Source organism: Rhopalosiphum padi, chromosome 1, assembly GCF_020882245.1.
Source record: "Rhopalosiphum padi isolate XX-2018 chromosome 1, ASM2088224v1, whole genome shotgun sequence".
In the NCBI taxonomy this organism is placed as follows: Eukaryota; Metazoa; Arthropoda; class Insecta; order Hemiptera; family Aphididae; genus Rhopalosiphum; species Rhopalosiphum padi.
In genome coordinates, this window is record NC_083597.1 from 59951111 (window position 1) to 59964799 (window position 13689).

General features: G+C 28.7%; 3 protein-coding genes across 3 annotated transcripts; 1 reads left to right on the top strand and 2 right to left on the bottom strand.

Annotated features, from left to right (window-relative positions):
• The first annotated feature begins 47 nt into the window (after positions 1 to 47).
• LOC132917177 (WD repeat-containing protein 73-like) lies at positions 48 to 2959 on the top strand. Its single transcript, XM_060977787.1, has 5 exons — positions 48 to 406; positions 494 to 725; positions 825 to 915; positions 1024 to 1326; positions 2431 to 2959. The coding sequence occupies exons 1-5, from the start codon at positions 354 to 356 to the stop codon at positions 2868 to 2870; spliced, it is 1119 nt and encodes a 372-aa protein (XP_060833770.1). The 5' UTR covers positions 48 to 353; the 3' UTR covers positions 2871 to 2959.
• LOC132917175 (dynein assembly factor with WD repeat domains 1-like) lies at positions 2901 to 9531 on the bottom strand. The gene is made up of 9 exons (XM_060977783.1): positions 9457 to 9531; positions 9312 to 9384; positions 8958 to 9176; positions 6826 to 6948; positions 6220 to 6401; positions 4939 to 5068; positions 3456 to 3618; positions 3256 to 3390; positions 2901 to 3186 (listed from the first exon to the last, which is right to left on the bottom strand). The coding sequence occupies exons 1-9, from the start codon at positions 9494 to 9496 to the stop codon at positions 2968 to 2970; spliced, it is 1284 nt and encodes a 427-aa protein (XP_060833766.1). The 5' UTR covers positions 9497 to 9531; the 3' UTR covers positions 2901 to 2967.
• Positions 9532 to 9796: 265 nt separating this feature from the next.
• LOC132917318 (translocating chain-associated membrane protein 1) lies at positions 9797 to 12567 on the bottom strand. The gene is made up of 7 exons (XM_060978015.1): positions 12191 to 12567; positions 11938 to 12111; positions 11551 to 11666; positions 11189 to 11404; positions 10988 to 11103; positions 10617 to 10922; positions 9797 to 10553 (listed from the first exon to the last, which is right to left on the bottom strand). The coding sequence occupies exons 1-7, from the start codon at positions 12323 to 12325 to the stop codon at positions 10450 to 10452; spliced, it is 1167 nt and encodes a 388-aa protein (XP_060833998.1). The 5' UTR covers positions 12326 to 12567; the 3' UTR covers positions 9797 to 10449.
• Between the last annotated feature and the right edge of the window lie 1122 nt (positions 12568 to 13689).

Sequence of the window (13689 nt, forward strand, 5' to 3'; positions counted from 1 at the left end):
TGATAACCACGATTTAAGATAGACTATCTCTATTTTAAATCGTGCTAATTACTAGAAGATCTTTTAAAGCCGTGGACCAATGCTTTTCGGATATTATAACAGCAACAATAATAAGATAATATTATCTAAATAATAACAAACTAAGAATGGATTGTAAGACATTTTTAACAGAAAATTGGATTTGAAAGTGTGGTGTTGCATTATATATATTAAATAGTACCTATAATTTATACATTAGTCTTCAATCGTGTTATAAAATTTTAATAGATTACTAATTCTATTATCCATTATTTTTGTTGAGAGAAACAAAATTATTAATCATCTCACAATTTCAATTATTTTGAAGTGTAAAAATGTTGGAAACAGAAAACGTTTTTGATGAGTGGTTTTTTAACTCTTTTAAAAGGTAAGAATATATTTGATAAACTTTATTTTTAAACATAGGTAATAAATATTATATTTTGACTGATAAATATAATTTTTTTTAAATAAGGTATCATAAGTTGCAAATGTTTGGTGTGGATAAACCAGTATTTTCAATGGAACTGAGTTGTAATTCCTCAGTATGTTTGGCATGTGAAAAGCCTGAAGAAAATGGTTTTGAAATATTAAATTTGGAACTTCCTAATAAGCTTTACCAAATTGAAAATGAACATGATTCTATAAGCACAAGTAGAGATTTGAAAATCAAATGTGGCACATTAACTGATAATCGATTAATAGATGTAAACAAAAATTATAAGTATTATGGTATTGTACTTATATTATCATTGAAATTAAACATTAAAATAATAATAATAATTTATTGTTTATTATTTGAATAGATGAAAACTCTCTTTGGAAAATCTAAAACAATTTTGTCCGAAGAAGGAACTGGTAAAGTTACAATTTATGAAATGGATCCCCATAAATCAGGCAAGTAAAACTAAATTAAAGTAATGTGTTATAAGTTTATAATTTAAAAATATCAAGTCATTTAGATGTCTTATATAGTAATATATAACAATTATTATATATTTTTAGATCAAATGATTCCATTGGTGAATATTGATAGCAAAGTGGAGAGTGGACGATTAGCCGTTGATTGTACAACTGATACTTTAATAATTTGGGGAAAAGAAAATGCATGCTATACTGGTTGTATATTTAACATTGAAAACAATACGAAAACGCTCATGATCAGTGATGTGCCGAATGACCCAGTATGCAATTATACACCGCATTTCATGTCTAAAAACGAACTGGTTGTTCAAAATTCACATAATGGATCATTTGATCTATATGACTTAACTAGTGGTCAGCATGTGAAAAACGTTAATTTACCTGGTAAGTATTTGGTAGTATTTAGATTACTAGTTAGGATTCTAAACAAATCTATTGGTAATTTAGGTAAATTTTTCTAGAAACATAATATATAGTATATTTACTTCTAGCCTTCTAGGTATCTCTTATTTTGATATTTGTATTTGAAAATAAAAAATATTTTTTTTTAAAACTTATATTATTGAGTTTTAAAATATTTTATATGGAACCAAACTCACTTTTTAATATTATTCATTAGTTTTTAATCAGTAGATAAATAAGTTAAAATATAATTAAATTATATAAATTATTCTAAAAACAAATTGTTATAAAATAATCTAACTAATGTGCTCATCTACTGAAGCATATTTCTAATATAAAAATAAATAAAATATTGATAATTCTAAGTACGTAAAAAATATTTTTTGTATTAAACTTTAAACCGTGTTTTGTAACATTGTCTATTATAGCAGAGTTGGCTAATTTTTATAGACTTGTGATCAACCTCTGATGTTTTCCCAGGTTATTGCGATCGACAAAAAAAAGGTTGTCAATAAATAAAATTATATTTTATATACATGCGTGTTACATTTATAAATATTGTTTAATTACACAGTTTTACACAACATGCAAAAAAATAATGCTACTTGATATTAGTGTATATTATGTATTATCTTGTTTTTCATAGTCATTTATTTTTATATTCGCGAGTTAAACAAAGATACACAAATTTACAAAAAAAAAAAATATTTCTATTGTTTTCTGAAAAAAATCCAAAATTTCAAGAAAATTTGATAGGGAATCATAATTGACCTGTTGGTCACTCCTGTATGGCTATATTGTAGGAATAATTAGACATAACATAACAGCATTAGGATTCTGAAGTATTACTGAATATTTTATTTATTTATTTTTATTTTTAATATTATCTTTGTATATTGTACAGTTTTCCCATGTTCAGATTCTAAAATAATATTATGATTTAAATTGGTAACATTAATTAAATAATAAAAATAAATCACCTACTTAAAATGTATTAAATATAAATAAAACTACACAATCAAACTAAAATTTTGTTCCTACTACTTTTTATAAATTATAAAAATTAAAGATACTTTTATGTTTCAGAGGCTGATAGTAATGCAAAATGGTTTTTAAATACCGCATACACAAGTTCTAAAGAAATAACCACATTCAATTTAACATTAATTTCTAATTCTGGAACTGTACTTTCATATGATTTAAGAAATTGTAAAACTCCATCAATTTATCAAAAAGAATTGTTTTCAAAATGTAATAACAATATAAACATTAGTTTTGATCCTTGTAATTCACAAAATTATGCTGTTAGTGGATTTGACAGTAATGTATATATACTTGAAGAATCAAATTGTAATAGAAATATTATGTACAAGTTTAAACACGAAGGCCATATGTTCACTGAAGATGAAGATTTATGTCCAAATACAGTTACAAGTAGTGCATTATGGTTACCAATGTGTGGACGTAACACACTGTTATCAACTGCAAATGATGGATCAATTCAAGGATGGCAATATATTTCATAAAAAATAATAATAATAATAATTGCATTTTGATGTTGTACAAAAAGTCTGGTGTATTTAAATACTCAATTAAACATAGAATTAAATTATAATATATGTTTTAGTTATTTTTTGAATTAAATTGTTTCCAAACACAACAAGTATTATCCTTAGAAGCTGTCAAAATTGTATCACCAAAGTAACTCATCACAACCGAGAATACATGATCAGTATGCCCTTTTAATTCTTGCAAACATTCTCCAGTTTCTGTGTCCCAGAACATAGAACTATGGTCTTGTGATGCGGTAAGCAGATGATGTCCTGCTGGTTCCCAAAAAACCTAAAATCACAAGAAGATAATTATTGTATTTTATTTAATTCATTTTTGACCGATAAATTTAATAGATACTTTTGTAACTTCTTTTGTGTGCTCAATCATTGCGGAAATCAAGTCGCCACTGCTTACATCCCATATGCAGGCGCTACAATCACTGCTCGCTGTGGCCACTCGACGACCAACTGAATCAAAACAAATGTCTAGTACCTATAAAATAATGAAACTTTTTAGTTACCGAAAACTTGCAAACACAATATTAAATATCTAACTACCTCATCTGTGTGCCCGGCAATTGTGTGACGACAGCTATCAGTCCTCCTAACATCCCATAACTTGGCAGTGCCATCCAATGAACTGCTAGCGATTGCTCTGCAGCCGAAGTCATAGTGACAAGCCGTCAATTCAGCTGTGTGGCCGTTTAACGTTGCTATACATCTGTGAGTAATTAGATACAATTATGTACATTGCAAATCCAAATTAACAAAAGCCATTAGGTAGCATAATTCGATTATAATTTTTAAGAATAAACAAAAATTAACTGCTATGTCTGAAACTCATTTAAATGTACAAATAAATGTTGAGCTGAATACAAATTCACTAAAGTCTAAAAGGTGTAAATACAGTAGGTCAAATATTCAAGTATATTGTGTACCTACCTACTTACCTAGAATTTAATACTTAATAATATATATATAAAACGTTATATCTACTAGTAATTAATAAGGAGTGTTTGGCAAGTTCCTTATAAAAAGGAATTTGTTCCATTCCTTGTTCCATAACAAAACGAACAAGTTTCTTTTTTAGAGCCAAATAAAATAAAAATTCTAATTTAATCATTTTTTTTCGTGTATATACACTTATACTTTATAGAAATAGTAGGTAATACTGGTTAAATGAAAAAATAAAAATAACCAATTAAATATCGTTGCAAGTTATTAATTTTTGAGTATACTTTTTAATTATACATACCTACCTAAAAGTACAATTTTTTAAAGTTACTATTTAGTTATTTTAGTTAAAGGATAAATAATAAAGGTAATAATTATTGTAGTCTTTTCTTTTATTGATATCTTTTAAACAATACAAATTAATATAAAATAACAATAGACTGTAATGTAATTTGGTTTTGTTTAAGAAGAACTATTTTTTCAAAACGTTCATCATTTAGTCTATATTGTTGTAACAATTAATGTAGATAATCGATAACCTAACAATCACAAATATTAGTAATATTGGCAATACACAAACTAAGAAAAAAAATATTTTAATTTCAATTATTTAAATATCTGTGTAAATTGAAACTCGAAAGGAACGAACAATTTCGTTCTTTTTCCTTAAAAAAAAGAATTCGTTCAACGTGCCGTTCCTTCCAAACACTGCTAATAAGTAATTAGAAACAATTAGGTTCAGGGGCGGATTTACACATAGGGCGCAACATCTTTTGGGGGCGCCTCAATATTTCAGTAGGTATATTACTACTTTTATATATATAATATGTGTGTGTATAACAATGTATGTGTTGTAATACCTTGAGGCGGAAAAATGGTAAGTCCGTTCTTGATTAGGTTTAGTTCAAAGTAATTTATTTTTAATTTTATGTTATTTTAGATAATGAGCAGATAGATCTTATGGTTTTACAATGATAATTTTTTTCATCCTCTGGATATTTATGGAAATTGGATTTTTTTAAATTTATACTGGCAAAATTTTAATATATCGGCGGTACCTTCGATCGATGTCATTTAATTAACTCACCGGGCAGTGCGGATGTCCCAAATCTTGATCGTATTATCGAATGAACCCGTGATCACTGTCGACCCACCGCTGCCAAACTGATTGACCACCACTTCGCCAGTATGTCCTCTCAACGTGACAACGTTTTGGCCTATGAACAATTCAACAATGTAACTATGTATAGTATATATGTATTTATACTTTTTTGTTTATCTATAATAATATGTAATATAATTATGTAGTTATAATAATATATTAATATATGCTATGTTTAATGTTATCCAGGGGCAGACTTTGGACTATCTAGTATAAAGTATAACTAATGTCTATTGTTTATAATAGTAGTAACTACTAAGTACAACTATTTTTTTTTTATAGTTATTTAGGTACTATGTATATAAGTACTAATAGTGTATTCAAGACCGTAATTAAAAATAAAATTTGGGGGGAGAGGGTCGAATATTATTTTAAATATAAATACTGAAAATTTATAGTCATTAAACTACATAAATTCACCATTAAAATGTTTCTACTTTTAAAAATTTCGTATGGGGGGAGCTATCGGACCCCTGGACCCTTCTCCCCAGTTACGGCCTTTAGTATAACTAGTATAAGTTACTACTTTAGTATTTTAGTAGTATAGTTTATAATGTTTATATGATAAAACTTTATAGTTAGGTAGAATAGGTAGATACTAGATACCTACTAGGCTTAGCTCATTTACCCATATGCTCTAGGGTCTCTTGTTATAATTAAAATAATGAATGATGTAAAATTATTTATTGCCAAAGTAGAAATAAAAATTTCGAATTACCCACAGGCCACAGCAGCCATAGCTCAAGTATTACCGCCAGATCAGTTATGAGTTATTAGTTTATTATACACGTTGACGTTGACATGCGTTGGATATAATATTGCAAAAGAAAAAATATTTTTGATTTGTTAAAAAAAAAAATTTATGATATTGTGATGGTAAAATTATAGGTATAAATTATGATCGTTAAGAGTAAAGGTGAGCTCTAAAAACATTTTTTCTATGTTGTCTGCGTCATTAAATCATATAACTTGATAACTTGGGCCACGACGTAATTTTTTCACTATATATGCAGTGCCGTGCCGTTAAGATTTGGCGCCCAGGGCAAAATTAAAAATATTCGCCCCCCCCATATTATTTATCATTTTGCATTTCAATTTTTTTGGCGCCCCCTTTAAACCATGCACCCGGGGCGCATGCCCCCTAGGCCCCCCACGGCACGGCTCTGTATATATGTATATATATTTAGCTAATTCTTCAATGAAAACCTGTGACGGCGCTAAACAATTTGGTTGTTTGGTCCATTGACGAAGTGGCGACAGTCTGCGTAGACTGGTCAACGGCCACCGCGACTACCTCGGCTGAATGACCTCGCATGGTGCACAGGCACTCGCCACCGTCGTCCAGCGACCACATCCGTGCCGTTTTGTCGAACGATCCGGTCAGTACCCTGAAAAATTATACGTTTGGTTCAATTTTTCACACGCATATCTTCATATTTGATCGATGGTAGGGCTGTGTGTGTGGGGGGGGAGCGTTTTTCGCCTGCACAGATGGTTATAACTTATAAGAGTATATATGGTGTTCGGGGCGAGTGTCTCTGTACAGAGTGATTTTTTTATTGCAGACATAAGTCCCTATGAGGCATTAGTGTATATCGAGTACCTATTCTGCAATAAAAAAATGATTCTGCAGTATATAGAAATATAATGTGTATAGTAATATACTAATATGGATGTGTGTTTAGTGGGTCTGGACTTCCGACTTGGTGTTAGTTTAATCGTCAGATACCGCTCCTCTTCCACGGTTTCGCTGGGGGTGGTGCTTTGATGGGCATCGATTCTCGCCACTTACACATATCGGATAAAACTCACCTTCCCGCGATGTCTAACGACACAACGTACACCGCGTTCTCATGCCCGACGAGCGTCGACGTCTCCATACCCGTTCGGGTGTTCCAAATCTTGCACGTCCGGTCATAGCTTCCGGTGGCGCAACTGTATAGTACACGCAAAAATCCAGTTATATTTCAGCTAAATAACTAAATCTATCAATGTGCAAGTACTAAGGATTTAAGAGAACGATTAATTTAATAATTCGATAATATTTTATGATTTATCGCTGTAGATACGAGCTCAAGCATTGAGTATAACCAATATTATGCACTTATAACAATATTTGTAGGCGCGCAGAACAATGCATTATTTATTAAACAATAGTAGTAGTTTGTGTAGATTTTAGTTACCCTAAAACTGTTGTAAGGCCAGTACAACATGGATCGGAATTCGGAATATTGAGTGGTAGGTAGGCAACATTATAAAATATAAGTTGTACCTAACGAAACAGAGAGTGAGTGTATAACGGAGATGAGAATGCTTAATTGCTAAGAGTCGATGTGTAGTGATTAGAGATGGACAATTTACGTAAAAAAATAACAATAAATTGATCGTAAAATTTTCGTTTCTATTAGTAAATATGATTTTTAGTGGTATGGTTTAGTATGTTCTGTATCCCGCGAATCCCATTACCTCGCCCTCCCTATCGTCAATGTCACGTGGCGCCTTTCTCCATCACGTAACCTATGCATATCCCCTTCCTGTTGTGCTGTGCCTTTGTCCACCACGTAACCTGTGTATTTTTTACCCCCGATCACATACCATACGTACCTCCCCCTTAAACAAAATGCCTTTTCATGTGTACGGCTCGAATTACCGACAAACCACTCTTAATGTAATTTATTCGATAATTGTGTTAAAAATCAAATATATCGTGAAGGTTATGCAGAAATTATCCCGAAGCATATATTATTGTAAATAGAAAATTATAAACAAATGTGATTCAACACTGTACCGATCAGTTCATCGATTTTTGCGTATTAGTGCTAGTGGTGCTACTGGTTTTCTTCCCTTCGAAGATCGAAAACGTATTTAAGTAACAAAAGTGGTGACGAAAGAATAAAATGGATTAACATTGTTAAATGTACAAAGAGGCATAGATGTTAACTGTGAAGATATTCTTAACATAATGGCTAAAACTTCACGAAAATTAGATTTAGTAATGTAATTTTTTTATTGTATTAGCGTTTATACAAAAAAAAAGTATTGTAAGTAAGTACCTATAGGCTATAGCTAATTTTCATTAAAAAAATTCGTATGTTTATTAAAAAAAGTTCTACTTTTCAATAACTGATTTTCAAAAACACCCCCAAAACTTTTTTCTGCGTACGTCTCTGGTTCGTAATTAAGTAATTTAATCAATAAACTAAATAATACGAAATTGTATTAAATTTATTTATAATTTGTATATTTATATTTTATAAAATTAATTAAATTACTAATTAAGTTGAAGGGCCTAAATTATTATAATTTATAATGGCAATAACCGTCAATAAATAGGTAGGTACCATTTTTAGTTTTGATATGCAAATATGCAATGGAATAAATATGAATATTTCAATAAAGACATATTATAATATAAAAGAATGTACGTTATGAAATAAAATAAAATAGATACCTACCTATAAGCTAAAATATTTTAGTATAGGAAATAACACGTTTTAAAAGAAATTGGTATTGGAACGTATTGAAAAAGAATGAGAATGGAAATAATAGGTAGTTTTTGAAAAACAATAACAGTGCCAATTGATTCTTTTCTATTTTTCAATACGAATTGATGCTTAACTCGATTACTAAAATTATTACTGATTTTTGTCGAATAAATTCTGTCTCAATATTGTAATTTTTTTTAAACTTATTTAAATACCTATATAGTATATAAATACCTAATAAATTTTATTAATAACAGTATTTAATGTTCATATTTTTTTCAAAAATGCCTTTTCCTAATGTTGTGCCCTCAAGTATTGCCTATTAAGTAGCCTATACTTATTTATATCCTATGGAAGCACATAATTATGTATTTATAATTTATATATTATGTAATTATGAAAAAGGTATTGTATACTTATCTAGTGGCTAGATTTAAAATATATTTACTTATTACTTACATATCTCCAAATTTATCAACGGATACATTTGTTATTGGTAACAAATGACCACTGCTCAGAGTTTTGTCAACTTGAAAAAAATCAAGGAAATTATTCCAGTTTTTGAAAAATGTTTTATCTTTAAGTTTTTGCAAGATCGTTTCCAGTTGAGGCAATATCTTAGGAGTGATCAATGGTTCGTCACTCGCTATCCGAGCGGCTAGTGCTTTTACATTTGTCCTATTTTAAAAATGTAAGATTTAGTAAATTCAAATATACTCGGTATATAGATACCTACACTTACAATATCAACCAGTGTGTAATTTGTTTATGTTAAAATAATAAATGTTAATTTTAAATTAATTTTAAACTTACTCTTGTTCAATATCAAACAAATCCAAAATCTTTTGCTTAATTTTCCTTTGTTTCTGATATTCAAAAACAATACCTATAAGTCACAGATTACATAAATATTGACAAGTATGTACTATGATCACCTATATTAATAGAAAAATATTACCTGGTGGATAATATCTAATGTAAAATTTATTTAATTTCATATAAATCTCATTATTGCTCAAGTTGTTCAATTGAACATGTCACATAAAGCTTTTTCAATGTTGCCATAGTTACGTAAGATGTTGGATTTAAATAATATTGATCCTGGGTATTTTGTTAAAAACATACCATTATAAGCAATAATAATTGTTATAGTTTTACACTTGTAAGTATTGTTACTTATTAGTATAGTGTTTATTAATATTTTAGAATTATGATGAACTTATAACATTTTCCTTTAATCCTATAATATTGAAAAACAACGAATAATGAAAATAAATAAATGTATTACGCTGACAAAATATAATATATAAATATTTTTTTTTATTTAAAACAAAAATAAAATTTTACAATAATAATAAATGAATAATCATAATGATAATATATATATACATTTAATTAACTAGATGAAATTATAAACTTTAAATTTGTATAAGAATTTATAATGGATAGGATAAATGGATTTTTTTTATTTCAATATTATTTAATAAGTTGATGTCACTTAATTATAAAATATATACAATTTTCTTAATATAAAAAAAAAAATGTACTACATTTTCATTAAAAAAATTTAATTAAATGGAGTATTTCAATTGGTTTGTATGATTGAACAAAATAACAATTACAGTATTAAACACTGATTATAAATATTAAACACAGAACAAAATATAATAATTCACAAGGACTAATGATTAAAAAGCTTATAATATATTATACATAACATAAAAATAAACATTAAAATTAGTAATATCATAATAATTTGAAATACAATTTTAAATAAAAATTAATTGTACATAATATATTAATATCTATAATATGTATAGGAAGAAAACATTATATAATTATCATTACATGTATGTAAATGTCTTATACATATTTCCATCATAATGCAAACTGCAAAGTAAGATAAACAAAATATTGCACCTAAGTTAACAAGCAACACATTGATCAAAAATTATTTAACACTCTTTGCGATCTTAGCTGCTTTTTTCGCTTCATGTTTTAATGTTTTTTTAATGTTCTGATCAGCTTCTGTCAATTCATTAAATTTCCGGGAAGCTAAAAAGAATTTAATATAATAAAATATGTTTTATCGTTATTAGTTGTTTTCTAATAACATACCTGCATTCTTGCGTTTTTTGTTGGAAACATCAGTACGTGTTGATTTTGTTTTTTGTTTGATTAATCCGAATGAAGCAGATAAATTGAAACCATTAGAATTCTGGTTGTTTAAGAATTCATAAACCATCCAAGCTTGTGTAGCTAATGCGCTGATTGAACATATTAATTTAAATGTGGGAGTATTGAAGTCGCGCAATTCTCCACTGTACTGTACGTTTTTAAGACCGAACCATAGCATTGTCTGGGATAGGATAAATGTTAGCGCTTGTACAGCATAGAAAAACCAGTTGTACACATTTTGGGCCACTAATAAAAACATACATTTTAATAAAACAATTGATTGTTACTTATAGTTCACTAAAATAACTCACATTGAACTTTTTTACTATCTTCTTCTTTCTCAGTGATGTCAATCAATTTAACGGCATGTTTAATAAATCCACAAATATAATGCAACAATAGTAATACAACACCAATACGGTGGAAGCTGAAACAAAAACCCAAGTTTAATTAATACAATTCTTATTTAGTGATTTTTTGCTATTTTCATAAAAAAAATGCTTTAAAATTACTTAGTTATATATATGGCCGATACAAATGTCAAGTACAATACAGAATATTTCACTCTGCTAAACATATCTTCTTTTTTAACTTTTTGGAAGTACAGTTCTGGCATAATATGTGCCCAGTAAGCAAATTGGATTATGTAAAAGAATTTTGTTGAGAATGATAGAGTGTTGTATGGATATCCAATCCATATTGATGAAAGATCAGCCAACCAATTTCCTCTGGAAAATATATAGAGTATAGTAATTATAAAATTGTCTAATTAAGTTTAAATACTATATAACACTTTAAATTATAAAAAGTTAGAAAACAATTATTAATGGATTTTTCATTTTAAATTAAATAATTATTTTTATAAAATGCTTACTTCACAACAATGTCTAATGCCCAAATCATTGAAATTGCATTAAATACAATCAGTTGTCCAGATTCATTGAATTGTGAATTCTTTGATTTTGATAAATGCAATTTACGGCAAATTTTCTATAAGTAAAAATGATAAGATAATTAATTATTAACTACTATTCACTATTTAGCAATTGCAGATGTATTGTTAAATGTAGACAATGATGGATTAGAAAGTACTCATCTTCTAGATTATTTTTTAAACTGTTACTTTAACAACTAAATTAGAACATCAAACATGGTATCTAGTTTGATATTTATTGTTTTTTTAAAACAAAATTACCTATCAACATTTTATGATTAAGGGGAAACCTCAGAAGTTACGTGTAAGTAACTATGTTATACTTACATCCAAAACATATTCTTGAATGATGGCATGGAATATGATGCAAATGAGGAAATAGAAAAATATAGCAAACAAATCCTTTAAACCGGTACCATATGTTTGCAAGGCGTTAGGATTTTCTCCGGAGGACTGAACATATTGCAGGGCTACAAACAACGAAGACACTGGTGCAGTTATCTGAAATGCAAAACAAAAACAATGTAATACAACAACAATAACTTGACGTAAGAAATTAGTTGCAGCGTCTTCAACTTACATGGACCATGAGACCGATTACTATAACCATGGCCACGCAGGACATGATGTCTGCGTGGTTTTGGATGACGAACTCGTGACTAAGTATGGGCAGATTCTTGTTGGCGGCAGCCTTTCTGCCTTTGATTGGGGCCATTTTCGAAACGGTGCGGTTCCTCAGCAGCTGCACAAATATCGATGTTTAGTCACGTACTTAGACAAGACGTGACGATTGACGAAAACGGCTCAGACGGAAGACACTAAAAGTACGACTGTCAGCGGTTAAGAGTGACTGTGGAGTACATCGGGGAAAGCGGCCGTAGTCGTTGGCACCCGGACCTGAGTGTGTGGCAGTTGCGTTGGCCGCTTACAGGTTGCTGATGTGTCAATATAATACACCTGTCGGCGTGTGTTTACATTTTCCGTTTATTTTTTATTGATAATGTTGGCGGCCAGTGATAACCACATATCGGTCACGGACGTAGTGCGTCGAGCGGCCGCTAGATGTCACTGTTGAACCGCCAACCTATTATTTAACGTTATTACTTTTAGCATTGATTAATGATTAATTAATACAATATTTAATATTATGTTTATTTATTATTTAATCAATGCTTATAGTGTTATATTAGTAGGGCAAGGATTTTTATGTACCTAATAAAAAAGTCAAAATATGTGAATTTTTATGTTGTGATTTTTGTCTAAATAGTAAATATGTATTAAAATAAAATAAAATATTATATAACAAAATGTTTTTATTTATAATTAATTTTTAAACTTTGAATTGTAAAAAAAAATCAAAGTACTATACATATAGAAGAAGGTACATACAACTTACAAGACATCGACTTACATGGACATTGAAATCTAGATGTGTAAAGAGGGTTATATATACCTATATGACGTTTGTAAGTTATAAGGTCATAACTTTAAAATAAGTTGTAAGAACTCGAAATTCTAATATTTAAAAAATAAAATCGGCGTGAGCGCCAAACTAGATTTATTTCACTATTTCTGTTTTATAAATAAAATGTAACTATACCTAGTATCTACTAATTCTACTGTTTAGTTAGATACTTAGGTACTAATTTTTCTCAATCTGGTTTTGATATTTTGTTGTCATTCAAAAACGAATAATAACCGTATAGATAGGAACTTGACATTTATTCTAAATATGATAATTTTGAATTTTCTATACATAATATAAATTTCAAAGTATTTTGATTATGCTAAAGTTTTTTTCTTTAGATATCGATGCAAAAATGTTCGCTTGGTTATAGAGTTTAAAAATTGAATACAAGGTTCATCACAACTCACAAGTACCTATCTCAGAAATAAAAAAAATCTAAATTAAATAAATAAACTAGATTTTTTTTTATAGGTATTTGAAGTATGAATTTGGACGAAATTCCGTGTTTAAACGAAGAATAACGATTTTAATTATTTTGTTGTGATTTAAAAATATTTGTCGTGGAAATTTGAAACTATATTGCGTAAATAAACTATTAACCATTAAATTTT

What these genes read in the sequence shown, in the direction of transcription:
- LOC132917318 (XM_060978015.1), bottom strand. Translation starts at nt 12,325, where the DNA reads ATGGCCCCAATCAAAGGCAGAAAGGCTGCCGCCAACAAGAATCTGCCC. An exon ending in AGATAGTAAAAAAGTTCAAT is followed by an intron (nt 10,923 to 10,987) that starts GTGAGTTATTTT and finishes TGTTTTTATTAG; the next exon opens with TGGCCCAAAATGTGTACAAC. An exon ending in CAAAAAACGCAAGAATGCAG is followed by an intron (nt 10,554 to 10,616) that starts GTATGTTATTAG and finishes AATTCTTTTTAG; the next exon opens with CTTCCCGGAAATTTAATGAA.
- LOC132917175 (XM_060977783.1), bottom strand. Translation starts at nt 9,496, where the DNA reads ATGAAATTAAATAAATTTTACATTAGATATTATCCACCAG. An exon ending in TCGTTAGACATCGCGGGAAG is followed by an intron (nt 6,402 to 6,825) that starts GTGAGTTTTATC and finishes ATAATTTTTCAG; the next exon opens with GGTACTGACCGGATCGTTCG. An exon ending in TTGCCGGGCACACAGATGAG is followed by an intron (nt 3,391 to 3,455) that starts GTAGTTAGATAT and finishes ATTATTTTATAG; the next exon opens with GTACTAGACATTTGTTTTGA.
- LOC132917177 (XM_060977787.1), top strand. Translation starts at nt 354, where the DNA reads ATGTTGGAAACAGAAAACGTTTTTGATGAGTGGTTTTTTAACTCTTTT. An exon ending in TTTTTTAACTCTTTTAAAAG is followed by an intron (nt 407 to 493) that starts GTAAGAATATAT and finishes TTTTTAAATAAG; the next exon opens with GTATCATAAGTTGCAAATGT. An exon ending in AATGGATCCCCATAAATCAG is followed by an intron (nt 916 to 1,023) that starts GCAAGTAAAACT and finishes ATATATTTTTAG; the next exon opens with ATCAAATGATTCCATTGGTG.